This window comes from Amblyomma americanum, chromosome 4, assembly GCF_052857255.1.
Source record: "Amblyomma americanum isolate KBUSLIRL-KWMA chromosome 4, ASM5285725v1, whole genome shotgun sequence".
Taxonomy (NCBI): domain Eukaryota; kingdom Metazoa; phylum Arthropoda; class Arachnida; order Ixodida; family Ixodidae; genus Amblyomma; species Amblyomma americanum.
In genome coordinates, this window is record NC_135500.1 from 150868108 (window position 1) to 150885610 (window position 17503).

General features: G+C 45.1%; 1 protein-coding gene across 1 annotated transcript in view; it reads left to right on the forward strand.

The window, feature by feature from the left end:
• Nucleotides 1–17503, forward strand: part of LOC144128530 (cell adhesion molecule Dscam2-like) — a 219329-nt gene that overhangs the window by 168334 nt on the left and 33492 nt on the right. Inside the window, exons 3-5 of the mRNA XM_077661976.1 lie at nt 4987–5154; nt 10839–10985; nt 15999–16322. Of these exons, the coding sequence (XP_077518102.1) occupies nt 4987–5154; nt 10839–10985; nt 15999–16322 (639 nt within the window). The remainder of the gene's footprint in view (nt 1–4986; nt 5155–10838; nt 10986–15998; nt 16323–17503) is intronic.

Sequence of the window (17503 nt, forward strand, 5' to 3'; positions counted from 1 at the left end):
TTTCCTCCATAAAAACGCAGCCGCCGCGGTCGGGTTCGAACCCGGGAACTCCGGATCAGTAATCGAGCGCCCTAACCACTGAGCCACCGCGGCGGGGCAAAAGACTATTTTTTTTAAGATGCAGCCTGCTCGCCGTAAACACCTGTAGCAAAAACACGAGCGTAAAGTTGGTGCGGTGGTGCTACCGCTTGTAGTCCTTCATAAATCCCCGTCCGATGATGCATTAGACCTTTCACCACGTTTACCAGCTCTTCACTGTTCCTGCCACCCGCCTCTTGAACAAATTGTTTGCCCTGCATTTTTCTTGAAAACTCCCACGCTAACCTTTTCGTGCGGTCTGCTGGATTGCGCAGTCTCACGCAAGGCGCCTCAATCATTAGATTTACAAAAAAATCGAGTCAGTCTCTTCTACTAGGGTAGGTCTACTTATTCTTTTTAAAGTTAACTCTAGTTCCTTTCAGTACTTCTTATCTGCAGGGCCCGGCCTGATTTTTCATCTGGCTTACTTCACTCGAGCGTCAAACAAAACTACCGAACGCCCCCACATGCACGCGAGGCAGTTATGAATATTAATAAAACCCGTAATTTCCTTTTCCATCGCGCTTCATGCACTTCGGTTTAGCGGGACGCGGACCTTAACGAAGATGTACGCCCACCAGCCAAAGCGTCGCGTTCCGGTGAGGCGGACACTTATAATCAAAGGCCGCGCAGGCGTACGCTCTGCTCAACCCTCGTCTGCCAGCTTTGGTGCCTATAAAGCGTAATGGCTATCGCATCAAGTTTTGCAGTCAGCCTCTCATCAGGGATTCTTTTTTTCTTTCTGCTTTCTTTTCCTTTTCCGTCTTCTTTTTGTCATCAACTAAACAAAAATTTAGAGGCTGAACAAGAACGAAAACTGGGTCCGCGATCGATACCTTATTACAGACGACAGCTTAAACACCATAACGCTGCATAAATTGCAATGCGTCGTGGTCGTTATAATTGCGCATAAAAGCTGAAGTGCTAGCTGCTTTTAGCTTTATTTTTCTGAGTCGCTCCTTAACGCTTCGTGAAGGCCACTTCATCGACGTCACGGTTTACATTAGAAAAGTGTCGTCCTAATTCTTTTAGTTTCTATGGATTTAAAGGTATTCCACAGCTTAACGCACTTTAACGTGCTGAAGTTTGCCCGAAATTGTATTGTGGTTTTTGTATGGTTATTGTTTTAGCAGCAGTCCAAGCAGAAACTGATATTCTCCGTACGCCCCCCCCCCCCCCCTCTTCTGCAGATCCCAGGTGCCAGCGTGGCGCGTAAGCGGACAAAATTTTGTTGTAGTAAATCCGTATAGTATTGAGCTGAATACTCCCTTCCATTAGTTGCAAGGTGCCGTACAATCTTCAAGAAAAACGTTGCTACACGTTTTAGTAGCACACTTTTACGGACATATTACTCGTCAAACGAGGACACTATGTAGAGAATATGTATAAGTGCCCTCTGGCAGTCAAAAATGCTTTCCAACGTGAGCTCTGAGTATCTCTTCAGAGAACCGAATATTAACCACGTTCGTTTTGTACGTGCAACTTGCGCGCGTCGCGTAGTTTTTAACGCTGCACATGCGCCTTGTTTTTACACGTTTATAAAATGCACGGATTCCAAACGTTTTGCTTCTTTTACTGAAGGCTTTGAAGGTTGGTTTTAGTGATGCGATGCCGCGTTTTTGTTGCATGTGACATAGGCGCTTCGGTTCCGCTGAACTTTTCATCCCACTCACTATGCTTAGCCTTGTGAAAGCATGAGTTAGATACAAGGAGTGCACTCAAAAATGTGCATACTCGAAAGACGCAGCTGCTGCCCTGTTTTACTGGTTATGTGTGAGACCAAAGAAAGACACTGAAAACCAGTGTTCGTTTCGAATTCCCTGTTTACAATTTTTTTCCTGCGGATCCGCTGACAACAGCTGAGGTACATCCCATTTGTAGGCACAAGTACCAAATGCTTAGAACAGAATGTTGTTGTGTTGGGTTTTGTGGCGCATAGGCAACTAAGGCCATCAGAAAAGAACGGAAAGGGGCTCGAAAGCATCCCTCCTGAGACAGAGGAGACGGCTAAAGATAGTCTAAACTTGAAGGCTGTCTGTACATCAATTAGGCCAGTGTGCGTGCATGCAGTGCGGTGCAGGCGTCTGGTGAGGTGGACACCGCACTGGTGAGCACAGGTGTCATCCGCCAACAAAGCCTCAGAACAGTGCGTGGCATATACAGGAATTTGTACCTGTCCTCCCGTTTTCAAAATCTCTTATTCATTCGCTGGTGGCTCACTCAGGTGTCCACTCATAGTAGGGCAGTCACCGTGCCTTTACTCGCCTTTAAACCGTGCTACTCTCGATATTAGTGAATGCGGACGAGGATGGAAATAACCGCAAGACAATGAAGACGTATGAAGCCTACCCGCCGCGATGGCTCAGTAAGGGCTTCGGCTACTGAGCGGCGGTGCCCGGGTTCGAACCAGACCGCGGCGGCCACGTTTCAATGAAGGCGAAACGCAAAAGGAACCGTGTTCTGTGCGATGTCAGTGCACGATAAAAATTCTCAGGTGCTCGAAATTATTCCGAAGCCCTCAACTACGGCTGTTCTTTCTCTCTTTATTATTTCGCTCTCACTTTCTTCCCTTCCCTAGCGGCCCGGTTGATGTTTCCACCCAATCATGAGAGAGTTACTGTGCCATTCTCTTTCCTCAAAAACGACTATTTTTACAGGCTTTCGCCTCCGCGGTGGTTTTGTGCAAGAAAATGATGAAAATTGCAGGCTTAACTTTTTTACTCCTGCAGCACACTATTGGCTTCCAGGCATTTGGGTGTTACAGACAGGCAGACAACAGAGTAAACGTTTTTGAAATAGGGTTTTTTTTTCTCGCTCCCCTCTTCTTGATGGAGCTCCCGTATAGTTTCGAAAATTATCCCATAGCATGAGAGCCACAGTTGGCAGGTGGAAAGTGGAGAGAGGCAGATTTCTCTTCGCACTTCTGGAGGAGAGGGTGAAGAGCTGGAAGGTGGCAGCCACAAGAAGAATCTAGTCATTTACCGAGGTTACTACACGCACGATCCAGGTGCAATTTGCCGTGTTTGGCAGGTGGAAAAGAAGAGACAAGAAATTTCCCCTCTCCTCCTGTAGGGGAGATGAATGAGAGATCCGAAGGTGGCTGCAATAGGAATAACACTATCACGTGCCAAAGCTGCTACACAAAAGAGTCAGCTGAACCCTGCCACATTTGGCAGGCGAGAAAGCAGACGGAGTGAAAACCATTTGCCAATTTGTTGGAGAGAATAAAGAGAAAATGGGGATTCTAAAAAAACGATGACTTGTTTCGTCGGTCCCACCTTACAACAATCAATCATAGCATGTTAAACGAGAATACCCCGTAATTCCTGCCACATTACCACGGCGAGACGCGCAAGCCTAGCGGACAGTTTGCGCAGCGCACCCGGCATCACATAGAAAGCAAAGCTAAAACTCTTTCTTACCGAAAGCGACAGAAACTCCACATGGCGGGCGCACAGAAATTTCTAACGGCTCGTGATGTTAGTAGCGGGTTGTGATGTCAGGCGCGAGCGTGTACGTTTTTTGGCTCTGAATATAAATGGAATATTATACGAGGCCCAAGTCTAGGCATGAGAAAGCCGAGCGGTTGCCAAGAAGAATGCGCACAATTCGCGCACAAAAGCAGCGAACACTTTGTTCTCAGTGAAATGCCGAATGGAAAACTAGAGCGCGCATGCCAGTTGCCACTTTGTTGTAGTGTATGCTCCTCCCTTCTTGCCGGTTTAGGAGCACGCCTCCAAGAAACAAACGACGGGCATAAAAGAGCGAGATAAGGGCGAACCCGGCGTTGTCGACAGGAAGCACCGAAGCTTCCTCTGCGTCTGCTGACATTTTTTGTTTGTTTCTGGCCCTCTGTGTGGCCTTTTTGTTTAGTTTGGAATTTCTGTCGCTTTAAAGTTTATTTTCATTAGTTGTTTAGAACCGTTTTCTAGAGCTTGTTTCCCTGAGGTGCAAAGTGTCGTCTTTTATACCGCGTATCATAATTCGTACTTTATAGGCAGGATATTGCCATTTTTCGGCTTCTGGTGTCAATCGAACCCTGCTTGTTTCTTTGTGCGTTGCAGCAAAATCGCCTTACATAAAGGACAGGAAAACTATCTGGCTGCCTTTCTCATCAGAAGCTTAAGTATTATTACCTAGCGGTTTCCTATACTGTTATAAGCTTTTTTCATCTCAGTAAAAGGAAATATGAACAGAGAAACTAAATTTTGGAGATCAAACACATGTCTGCGACAAGCCCACCGCATTGGCTCACTGTTTATGGCCCTCGGCTGCTGACCCGAAAGGGGCAGGTTCGATCCCGGCCGCGGCTGTCGAATTTCGATGGAGGCGAAATTCTAGAGGTCCGCGTTCTGTGTGATGTCAGTGTCCGTTAGAGAACCCCAGGTTGTCAAAATTTTCAGATCGCTTCACTACGCCGTCCCTCATAGCCTGAGTCGCTTTGGGACGTTAAACCCAATAAACCAACTGAACCAACATGTCTGAGACAAAAATGACAGCGCTTATACATTTCTCCTTTGTTTTATTTTGAATCAACAAAAATAACATTAGTCGATATTAGTTTTTAGTGGTTTCTAGCTCCTAGCGCCACATGAAAAACAAAAGGCTGAGGTGAACCTTTAGATGTTTTGCGGGTACGGTCGTCACGATAAGAGCGTTGTTGAAGTGAGCTACTGATTGAATCTCAAGCGCTTGTTCAGTCCGGTAACTGCACAATATCATAAGTTTTGATATCGGATGTCATCTGGATGTTTAACGTAGTGCCAAAGACACAAGCGGGTTGTGAGAGACGTCGTATTGCAGGGAAGCAGAATAATATCGGCCGCCTGGAATTCTAGAATTTAAGACGTGTGCTGACATCTGTGTTCCTGCACGGCGTTAATTCTTGCGTATCGCGTATCTTCGCAGTTATCCAGCAAGAGTACGAAGTGAACGTTCACGACGGCTTCGCCACCAGGGGCAGCACGGCTGTGCTCACGTGTCAGATACAGCCGCCTGTGGCCAAGGACTACACCAGTGTACTCTCGTGGCTGAGAGACGACAAGTACCTCATCACCGGTGACAGCCAGTCGCAAGGTACGTTGTCTTGAGATGAGCTCATCAAGTTCCTGAGTAGGAACGCTGTATGAAAAAAGTTTGCCACTCGTAACGTACTCGTAAGAGCAGGGTATATAGTTGTGGATAAAATACGGCGACGTTTGAATTGCGTTTTTTCAAGCGCATGCTTACTGGTTGGCTTTATTTTGAATGTTGTAGAGGAAGAATTACTTTTTGTGGTAAGAATGCAAAAATAGATAAACATGTGATTAAGGATATAATCTTAAAAGCTTTCGGCACAGTACACTCTTGAACACGTACTTTGTGCAATGCCATATGCCTTATGAGGGCTTTGTACTTTTGTCGGCCCTGGACAGCGGTTAGTTGTACAACGTATAGACACCAGTAAATCACCTCTACCGAATGCTTTACGGGGCTACTGAGTAGAGAGTTAGGAGGAGAGAGAGATCGAAGAAGGTAAGGGCATGGAGAGTAACCTGACTTAATGCACCTTTCAGTACGCTACAAAAGTGGAAGAAGATGACGCGAATTTGTAAGAAAGACAAAGAGAAGAATATTTAGCCTCTTTTCATTAAGACGTGACCATCCTGAAAGGTCCCTTGTGATCAATATTAGCACAATACGGCCGCGTTCAATTTACGGGTGACTGCCTATTTATATGCAATTTAAAAGAAACTTGTTGCATCGAAAGAGTGGCGTTCCTGGTACCGTGTAAGGTCTAGATGGTGGTGCTTAAAACTTTTGACTTTCGCAAAGCTTTTGGTGCGGCACAACACCAGCGGAGAAGGCAATAACTATTGGAGGCTACCTTCCCTTTCTACCATGCTTTCGACCATGCTTTGTTTATCTCGGCGGGCGTTTTGTAATTAAAAGCGGGCTGCGTCATATGTACGCAGCCGCTGGCAAGACTTTTTTCATGTTGCTATATTTTAGCTTTTGTGGAGATTTTCACTGTATACATTACTTTCTCCGTGCAGCTAGGAAGGGCACGCCAGAAAACCAGATAACAAGCTTTGGACTTCAAAACAAATCCGCAATGAGCGGCTTAAATTCTTTTGAAAATTATTCCCGTCTTGTTTAGAGCGGCGCGGAAAATAGGTTAGGTCATTTGCATGTACACATCCGCTCCATCCATAACTTACTCAGACATAATAAGAGCAAGATTGAGCTGGTTTGGTTCAGGAGTCATATGGAAAGTTGCCTTGCTTAGTATTTCTTGAAAATATTGATTCTACCTTCTAAGTGTAATAACAACTATCGAAATAATCGATTCCTATCTTGTGGCCTCTGAAAAGAGCCTTCATGTAAATGTTGAATTATACAAGTTTTTGATGCTCTTGTTAAAAAAAAGAGCTCAGCGGTTGCAGTCAAATTTTAGAATTTGAGATTTTTGCAAGGAGCACTCAATTATTGTGCTAAAAAAAATACAAACTTTCTCCCTGAATATGTATGCTGATTCTTCCGGGTTCTCATATATCTATATTATGACCCCACTTTGCTTTCATCTACTCAATTCCACTTCTTTTGACTCATTTCTGTCTCAATAAGCAATTATATAATTAAATCAGCACTTTTTAGCGGCTCCGAAGCAGTTTTTAGTTTTAGAAAAGCCCACAAAAATTGACACTGACGTAGCTAACAGAACTATTATAAAACGCAGAGCCATGTATTGAGTTAAACTGATATCAGTGTCCACTTTGCTCGCGGGACTCGATGTCTTTCTGTGCAATATTTTCCAGGTGTCAGCAGATTTTAGGCGTCGACAATTTTGCAAATTATACTTTTCATAGTCAATACTTGATTTGGTTCAGCTCATTTCCTTGTTGTGCCTGAAAGGTTCTTACAACCAGAATAACGCACTTAATTTAAACAAGCGCATTTAACCAATAGAAAGTCCTTCTCATTGGAATCAAGTGCTTAAAACTGCGACATTACGGCAATGAGTACAGCGCAGGAACTTGCAATGACAGTACACCCAAGGCGTCAATTTATTTGTTAAACATTTATAATGAGATCATAGAGCGTGCTCATCCTGAATAATGCCCGAGGCAGTCTTCAACGTTGGCATTAAGTGAGACCTACACACTAAGCGAGAAAGTTGCCCGGATATGGATGCGTTGTATGAGAGCAGAAAACGTTACTTGCAGCGCAAGTTACAAAATTATCCTTTTTTGTCGTTTTGTTTTTCTTTTTTTTTTGCTGTTCATTCCTCAGCCTTCACAAGTCAAGAAGACGTTCCTCTTCTACACATCCAACCCGGATGAATGCAGAAAGCTCGTGCAAGAAAAATTCCGGTCCAGTCGTGTAGAAAGATAAAAAAATTCAGTGATGCAGTGCCTTGTGCAAGTGCAAATTTTTAAAACAGGAATTAAGCCTCTCGAAGACGAGAACGGGCTAAAAAAAATTGCAGTGCACCTTTCCCTCATACTGTCCGCCCGGGACTTCGTTTTTACACAAAATTCTTCCGAGAATTATAAACTTTTGAAGATAAACTCGCTCTCAACCATAGAATTAGGCGTTACGCGTCGACCAACAGCTAAAAGAGCTACAAATTGAAAATAAAGATTTCAAGTTAAAAGAAAATTTCCGGTGAACGCGCGGGTATTATAGAAAAGTATTCAGCTAGAAAATAAAAAATCCCGCTGCTGTTCCCTGAAGATTTGAAATTACTAGCAGCAGCCTGTCCGTTGCAGGTGTGTTGACCGAAGTTGCGAGCGCACCCTCTTTCAAGCGCCTTTACCTCATCACATTGACGACGAGTAGGAAAAGCAAAAAAGGTGTAAAGAAGTGGGCGTGAAAGCGGACGAAGGAAACCATTAAGTATTTAAAACTCCCAAGTGAAGCAGACTTGCGATGAACGGCTGCAAATATTTCGCAGGAAGTTGAAAGAAAAAATAAATTAGCCTCCCATCGGACGTCCTCTTCTCTCACCTCGCTCCATATGCTGAAGTATGAGCGGCCGATGTATTGAGCCACGCGCGTGGAAAGCGTAAAAATGAAGCCCGTGTTCTCGACGGCTTAACAAGACAGGAAGCGCATGGCGAGACGGCGCGAAGGCCGGCCGTGTTTTCACGCGTGGGAAGTGAAATGCTGGGCGTGATAAATGAAATGGATGATGGGACGGCATAAATTTTACGCGCGTAGTGCTTGTCCGGCGAAGTTACCTGCTCTGATCTCCTTATATTTTATTTTTTTCTGTTAAGTTTACGCGAGAGAAATTTTTAAGCTTCCTTCGTTACTGAATACCACGACCTTTTGAGTTAAGTTGCGCTCTATGTTTGGCAAGCTCTCGTCCATCAGAGTCTTTGTATATTAAAAAGAAAGAGCGATTACCGGTAACGCCAGAGACGTTTGCTACGCCAATGTGCATTCTGTTTTGCTTCAAAGGATGTCAAAATGGCTCTCAGTGGAAGTTTGGCAGCTGTGAAGTGCTACTTTAATTAAAATCTGAGGCTAGTCAACACTGTAACTCGGCGTGGGAACCACGCAGCTGCTACAAGAGATTAATCAATACAAGTACAAGAAAATGAGTCTGGTGGATACGATGCTGCTCATACTAGTGAATCGCAGCGCAAACTCTTGCCCATGACAAATACTAGCAAAACTTTTTTAGTGCTGTCTTTTTTTCAGTGTGATTGAAGAAGTTGTGTTGGCTTCGCTTGTTGTAACAGCAGCTGTGGACCACCTTTATTGGACTCTCAGTTTTGTTGCATGCTATCTCTGTTTTGTATGCGATATTATTATTTTGATCTCGGCATCCACAAGGTACATAAACTATAATAAAGCACAATTGTGGCTTTTTTAGAACAAAAAGAAGAAATAAAAAAAGCGTTTTGGTATGGCTGCATTGATCGCACTATTTTTTTTTAGTGCGTAAGCATAATGATTTCTGGCCTAGAACATCCTATGTCGCAGAAATATAACGACTGAGTCTGCGCGATGGTATGGAGAGATGTGAATTTCTGCGGATGTATTAAATGCAGAGGTGGTGTTCGCTTCATTTCAACTAGTGCAATTTGGGGAAGAGCAAAGGTAAGCCAGTCTTTTTAGCCAAGAACTTCTTTCGCCGATTTATATAGGCTTTACGATATCGTTCAAGCATATTTGGAAGTAATCGAATGCTTCAGTTCAGATGAAACACCGAAACTTGTTAACTAATTTTCTAAAAGCTAAAAGCAGTGAACATCGGGATATTACGCTTGAACCTTCGAGGTTTCCTTATTCACTAGAAGCTGTCGTCAGCCATCACTGCAGTGGCATATTCATTAATATAGAGTATGCATACCATGGCCTACGACTATGTGTTGAATACACATTAAATACCAACTTTCAGCTTAATTGCTCGCTGCATTTACAATGTTAATTTGTTACAAGCTACTTGACATATACCCTTAGTCCCTAAATAACTAAACGTATAAGGTGGTAAAAAATAAAAAGAAAAGGAAATAATGGCAAAACTATCAGCAGAACGAAGTCTGCCACTAGTTTTTCGTCTGCGAAGTGCATAGAGAGACTGCAAAAACGAAAAAAAGGAAACTTCTGGAAGAGACTTACTAGGAGAGTAGAATGTGAGCCTTTAAGGAGAGAAATTAAAATGGCAGACAAATATCCGCGTAACGGGCAAATGCTCTCGTCAACCCACGTGCTCATCTGCAAGCGTTGCCTACTTCTGTATTTAATTTACAATTATTTCCATGCCCCACTAAGACACTGCAGCTCATTCACTATGACTGGTATGACATATGTGCCACGTTTAGTTCTCGTGCTACTTTTCACAGAGGTTAAGCTCTAAAGGTGCAATATGCTTTCGTTTGAGTTATGATTTTGCTACATGCTGCATCCGCGTAGAGAGATTTGTTTAAAAGCGGATATAACTGCCATGGCAACTGCGTCTAATGAACTCGGTTCTGAAGCCTAAAAAGTGAAAGTGTTTAATGAACAGTGGCGAAAATCTTTTTTTGTCGTTTTCACCTCCAAGAGAGGTGTACAGCTTTTGTCGAAATTTAGAAGCCAGAGGGTTCGCTTCTGAGCTACCGTGTATGGCTCGTTATGCATCCCCAGCGCTCCATATCTCCTGAATGTGAGAGGATTTATGCAAGTGCACCCACCGCCGGCTGGGACATTCAGGAAGGCTGCAGCAACCTCACTGCACGGCTTAGAAACAAACCAACGAACCCCAAGCTTTTGACAAGCACTGTAGCTTATCTTTCTAAATAACATGCTTGGACAAATTTGCCCTTGCATTAAACCAAACATGTACTCGTAACAATGGCTTTCCATATAGCCAACTCTGTGTACTTCACGGCATCCTGCTTTGTCCGAACGTTAAGGTTGAATAATGAGTTCCAGAAGGTGAATTTTAGAAACACGAGCGTGAGACACTGACCTACGCTGCATTACCTGCACGTTTGTCATTTGTTGCCTCTCTTTAGGAGAAGCTATCACTCAGTCAAGCCTTGACCAACGTTATGCAGAGCTTTATGAGAACATCTGGTGTCACCGTAAACACGTTTGGTTTCTTCACCCTTCGTGCGAACATCGGGAAAAGAAACTTTATTTTAAACTTAAAACACCTCTCTGACTCGTTTGAGGCGAATGCTTTATACTTTCATGCTCTACAGAATATTATGGCAATAAAAACTTTTTAAAGGCCCGGACCATTCCTGTCGAAAAGCACCCACGAATGTCTGCAAATTCTGCAGGGAAATACGCGTTGTACCCGAGCGGAGAACTTTACATCCACGATGTGGACGAGCGAGACGCAGAACGTTCTTACCGATGCCAAGTGTTGGACCATACCACCAACGCCACCAAGGCCAACACCCGCCCTGCCAGGATCATCCTTCAAGGTGAGAGCTTCGTCTTGCCTCTCCTATCCCTAACAGCTTTCGTAAGTGCGAATGGTTTACAGGCAACTCGCTTTAAGCACTGCGAAATTATGGTCATGGAAAAAGGTCGTTACTACGATCTGGAAAACCACTCGGCAAAAATAACTTTAACATGTTTCGAAAATAGACTGAAGTTCTCGGAGCAACTACTTTTCAGCAATAATTGTCGTTTCTTCCGTATTAGGAGTAATTATAGACCTTTTAGCACGGGCGGATTCCTCATGGTATTAATTAATAAGGCAGCCCATTGGGACACTTTGATTGTGAGGAGGCGCGATGCTTTTATGAAACTTGGAATTGACAGTAGGCTTATCGAAATGACGAATTTCATAAACAAGCGCCTTTAGTTCTAAATCATATAGATGCGCGTGGAGCGCAATGTCCCGAAGATTTCTTGAAGTGAAATATTTAATGCAAGCAAACTAAAAGAGAGAACAGACAAGTTTTAATTTCTAGACGTTGTTTTCAGTCATGCTTTGTACAACCGCTCTATGGTGGTCTTTCTTGATTGCGAGGCCTTGCCTTCCGCTTTTGAAAAACAAACATGAATATTCGGCACAGTACAGGAACAACGACAATGCTTTGCCTTTTTATACCCTATTCGTTTAGGGTTGTCCACGACGGAAAAGAAACTTTCCTCATTGGTGATAAAGACCAGTCGATGTAGAGGATCGCATGAGGCGACTACGGTGGCAACCGTTTCTTAAAAAAGCCTCCGCCAACTGGAGTATAGCGAGAGCGGTGGAGATGATGACATGTTGGCCGGAGTGACGAACGACCTACCGACGCACCTTTCTCGGGCGAAAAAAATAAACGCGCTAAAAAAAATGTTACGAACCATTGAAAACCAAAGAAGGGAGCAGAAATCTATGGGACGTCGCACCGATCGAGCGTCGTCGCATCGACCGCGCCGAGAGACGCTGTCCCGCGCTTGGAACAACGTCGATCGGCGCCATAGCCCCGCTCTGCTCGTTCGGCCGCAAAGGTTTTCGGGGGGATTCAGCAATCACTGCTCTCTCAACTTTCCCTCTCCTCCGTGTTTGCAGCCGCGTTTGGCCGCGCGCTTTATTTGTTCTGGGTGAAAATGATCGAAATCGCCGCGACCCGCTGGGTGCGACTCACGCAACCTCCTTCTCCTCTCACGCATCGCCCGCTCCACACTCTCGCGACTCGGGGGCCCATGCCGCCGCTAAATCGTTTCGAGTTCGCCTCGCTTTGTCAGCTCTCCCTTTCGACACTCCTATCCCCTTTCCCTTTCTTCCCTAGAACTAGGCTACGGTACCCTGGAAACGCTGCAAAAAGCAAAAAAAAACATCAAAAAGGCCTGTCGGAGCTGCACGAATCGAACGACAAGGAGATGACGCTCACCCGTCCCCTTCCGGTTCCTTTTGTGGTGTGACTGATTCACATGATTCACAGCGTTTTATGTTCCTGTTTTGCCCGAACTCTTGTTTTCTCACACCCATTCCTGCTGGCTCCGAAAACTCTAGCTTTCTGGGGCTCACTCTGCCGTGCCGGGTAAAAAGCGTCCGCGACGACCCCTGGCGATTTCTTTCTTCATTCAGCTCTTCACGCTTATTTCTTGGCGCATAGAACCGCTTCCGCACTGCAATGGACCGTAACGCGGTCAGCCTCTCTTTACGCACGGTTCACTGGCTGAACGAACGGCGGGGAAAGATTTTTAAGTCCTTATTTATCACCCCCTTCCTCCATGAAGCGAGATATTTTCAAATCACTGCAATATCTATGGCTCTTACTAGCGATGACATTATCACTCTGTTTTGTAGCGATAGCTATATTACCGTAGCATTTCCAGCCTTCAGCGTGGCTGCGCCGCCACGCTGTCACGTGGTTGGTCACGTGGTGCAGAGCAGCTGCCGGCTGTGCGGCGCCGTGGCTGATCACTTGGTTCGTCTCGTGGTTGGTCACGTGACCAATTTCCACTCGGCCAGCTGTAGCTATCGCGTCGCTCCAGGTTTAGCCAGAGCTAAATCGCCGCCAATTTTTTGTTCATTTAGTAACACATAGCTCTTTTTTTCATACATTTATTGCTCCATCCCGTTGCGTTCGAAGCCCGCTTCCATAATTTCCTCGCGCATGCTTGTATCTCACGCACAGACACGAACGGAGCCCCGGTCGTGTCTGTCGAAATCTAGCTGGACCGATCTGCGCGCCAGCCTCCTCGTGTGTCATCGGCTTATCGAACGCGATAAAAGTGCTCCATAATGAGAGGGCCAGCTCAGTGCCACGCTTTCTACACAGCCGTTTTCTTTCGAGAGTCCCTCACGTTCTTCCTCATCCTCATCTCGTTCCCTCGACCCCTTCCTTTTTTCCCCTCCCGGCTTTGAGTGCGAACCGGATGCTGCGCAGGGCGACAGTTCTTGTGCGCGTTTGTGTTTGTTTCGCGCTCTTCTCTCTGCCGTCGCTTTCGACAATCGGTACACGCTCTCTCGTTCGTAAGAACACTCGTTCTGGCACTTTTCGCGCAGCCATCGTCAGCTTGACACGCGCGTTAATTGGTTTTCGCGTGGTTCGCTGCCCGGTCTCGGCCTTTTTCTCCCCTTCCTCCTCGGCCTCGTAATTAAATTACATCCGTGCCTGGCAGCTGTGCAGCGCGCGAGGCAAATAAAGATGTACCCGCGACGTCGGGGAGTAGGTGTATATGTATAGATAGAACGCGTGTAGGCATTGTCCGCAGGCCGTAATGAGGCTATTCAGAGCATAGCGATAACGCTCATTAGATCCTGCAAAGAGACGGAAGGCGGTTAGACTACGGCGTCGTTTTGCCGTGTGTGGCAGAGCAAGTGTGCTCCCTTTAGAATAAAGCTTCTTATTTTTTTTTCTTTCCTGAAATCTGCTTTTCTGGTGCATTTCGTGGGTTTTACTGAAATGAATTCTTAACGTAAGTCCTTGGGCCAAACAGTTAATTCAATTGATAAAGTTTATGAGCGAGAAATTTGGGCAAGTAAAGACACGGGGCTTGAATTGTTTCACGGACTTTTGTGGTCACGTTTGTGTGTTCGTTATTATTGCGGTATTTCTGGAAATGCGCTGCGCTAATATATATACCTTCATTTGCCCATAGAGGCTGCTGTGGTGTCGGCTAAATGTTTGGCTAGAGGACATCCCCTGCTTCTCTTTCTCTGTTTATTTGAGCAGTATCGGTAGCGCCTCCATCATTATCATCATTGTGCTCCACACACACACACACACACACACACACACACACACACACACACACACACACACACACACACACACACACACACACACACACACACACACACACACACACACACACACACACACACACACACACACACACACACACACACACACACACACACACACACACACACACACACACACACACATATATATATATATATATATATATAAATATATATATATATATATATATATATATATATATATATATATATATATATATATATATATATATATATATATATATATATATATATATATATATATATATATTCTGAGTGCTCTAGCCGTCCTTGCAGAGCTTCGGAAATATTTTTATTCTCGTTTACACGAGCGGCCAGTCAACAATTTGATTTTTATGTGTGTACTGACTCGTGCCTGAGCTGTCACGGCTGAGGCTGTTGGCAATATTAAAAATAAATAAGCAATTCATGAAAAAGTTGTGTTCACAGGTGAAATTCGGAATGTTCGCCGACGGCATGACTGATTGTACAAGCATAATAGGGCTCGTGTTAGTAAGAGCAGATTTCTTTAATGCTTTGGTAATACCAATATAAATTTAACTAATCACTGCACTTCGTGCGAATTAAATTCTACGGCGTTTAATATGAGTTCTACGGAAACTAAAGCGCACAAAGCGAAGGAGCCGGAAAATTTGTTATTTTATTGAAACACTTATTTTGAAAATTTTCTGTTATCGCTTACAAGTCTGTGAAGACGCGAAGACAGATTTTTCTTTACTATGTTCCTGAAATAAAGTTCAGCGTGAACGTTGCGTCGCGCTATGAAACCACCCTCCACAGAAAATTTGTCTTTCGTTTCCTTAACACGCAAAGACTGCCAATGGGAAACATTTACCATCGGTGCAAACAGTACAGTGTCTAAGGCTTTTTGTTGCATTTGCTTTCTTCCCTCATTTTCTGCCTGTTCAGGAACCCTCCGAAGAGTTGCAGTTTTATTGCTTGCTTTCTATTGCATTCAGAGACCGAAAGACACTAGAATCAAGAAATATATAGCTCCAAGTTCCTTCTTAGGACACATTTGACACCCAGAAGCCTTTTTGTTCAATCCGAAATGTGTTATGAAATAGTATGTCAACAGTAGCGTGCATCAAGTTTCCATGTCTGCGCTCTCTCGCGCTGTAATGCGCCGCAAGCACTGGCCCTGCTACTGGAACGTAGTACCCTCGTGGGGTGACGTCGAATGTCGATGCCATGTGCCCTCTACTATAATTGGATTGAATATAATGTCTTATTGTTAGAGCTTCGAGAAAGCAATCAAAATGAGCCAAAGTGATATTAATTTTCTCTTATGCATGCGAGGGGGTCTCTGGTTGCAGCTCTTTTTATTACATTATTTTTGCTCTCGTAGTAAGTTTCCAGGTTCAAGATGCCGTTTTTGAATATATTGAAGGGCACGAAGTTTCCGGCATACAACAGAGAAGCACGGCTGTGATTTAGACTGAGATCACGACAATTCTTGGGTACTTAGATTGGGTAAATCATTTTCCTTCCTTAATACTAGAAACAAAGCGTGACGAAAGCGGACCTTTCACACACTGTTTCTACCCGCAGCTTCTTTCGTTTCCGTATGCGAGTGGAAAAAAAAGGAGGTTAAATTGTATTTTTAGCTATTAAGTATCATATTTTGTGTCGTGTAGAGAGTAGAGTACTTGAAACATGGCTCACATGAAATTCCATCACATATTGCCACCCTCTGCGCGTGCCGGCCATGTTTTCCTCGCAGCGCTGCGCAAATCCGAGGCCCCCCGTGTCACATCGTGGGCGAAGGAGGTGACCGTGGAAGAGGGCCAGCCGGCGACGCTGAGCTGCGCTGCGCGCGGCATGCCCCTGCCGGCCTACCACTGGTTTCGGCAGACTGGCGCCGACATGCGGCCCGTGCTGGCAGCCGTGGCCCAGTCTGCCGCCTCCGGCATGCACCCGCAGGGGTCCTCTTCGCGGGGCACCCTGGCGCTGAGGCCCGTGCGGGCGCACGACGCTGGCCGCTATGTGTGCCTCGTCAACAACACTTATGGCGAGGATCGGGTCTATGTCACGCTCAACGTGCGAGGTGAGTAAAGTTCTGGAAGGCGTTGTTTTCTACAGTGCACGCTACTGAGTGTGCCTGCGCGGAGAGACATTGCAGGCTCACCTGTCATTGCTTTCAAGCAAGGAATTAGCCTGCCTTAAGTATATATGTCTAAGAGAAGGGACCATCCTATCACCTAAACGATCGCAAAAGCGGCAACATATGGGGAACCGAGAGCGAGGACTACTGATGATTAGGCAGACGTTTTTCTGGCTATTCACGAGCGCTTGCGCAGCAGTGGTGAAGGATGTCCAGCATGGTTGCTTCAGAGGTGCGGAATGCACTTTGCGGTAGCTCAAAACATGAGAAGACGAAATAAATATTGAAGACCGTCGAAGTGTACCGTAGAGGTTAGACGTCAAAAAACGTCGAAGAAAAAAACTATTAATCATGGGGCACGGTATGCTTTTGTCTTCTAATGTTGGAAATGTCTTTAGTAACCACTGCATTTTGAATGATTTCTCGCCCTCTTCAGTGCAACTATTATTTACCAGTACATTGCTGCCCCAAACTTCAGCTCTTTACAAAATGTTCTGGATGATTATATTATATTTACTAGCCTTGAAAGGCATCCTCAAATCTTCATCATTGTTCTCTGTGCCGTTTTTTTTCTTTATTCCGTATTAGACTCCGCGTGAGATACATTGTTGACTTACAGCGTGATATACGTACCGAATTATTAGCGTGATGAGGAGCACTGCGCGTCACTGCCACCAAGCCTTATCTGATCCACATGTGCTCTGTGCTGAAATCCCCGCCTTTGTCAACCAGACTATACTGTTCCTCGTTCATGTCAGCCAGATGTAACCATGCACAAGCGCTCAGATCATCGATGTGTGGTGTTATTCCGATGCGTAGGTGCATAGGGACGACCTTCGTTGCACATCGGAACATAATTTATGCAGAACTTACTGCTAAACAGATTTTTCGTCTGCTGCCGCACACTACGGCCGCATGGCAAAACGGAAACTGGTGTAGGAACAGCGCTAAGAACAGGACAGAAGTCAAACATGGAAGCACAGGGACGGGCGCTGTCCCTGTGCTTCCTCAGCGCCCGTCCCTGTGCTTCCATGTTTGACTTCTGTCCTGTTCTTAGCGCTGTTCCTACACCATGCAATACCAACTAGCCCGTCAACTCGCTCTCGTAAAACGAAAACCATCCT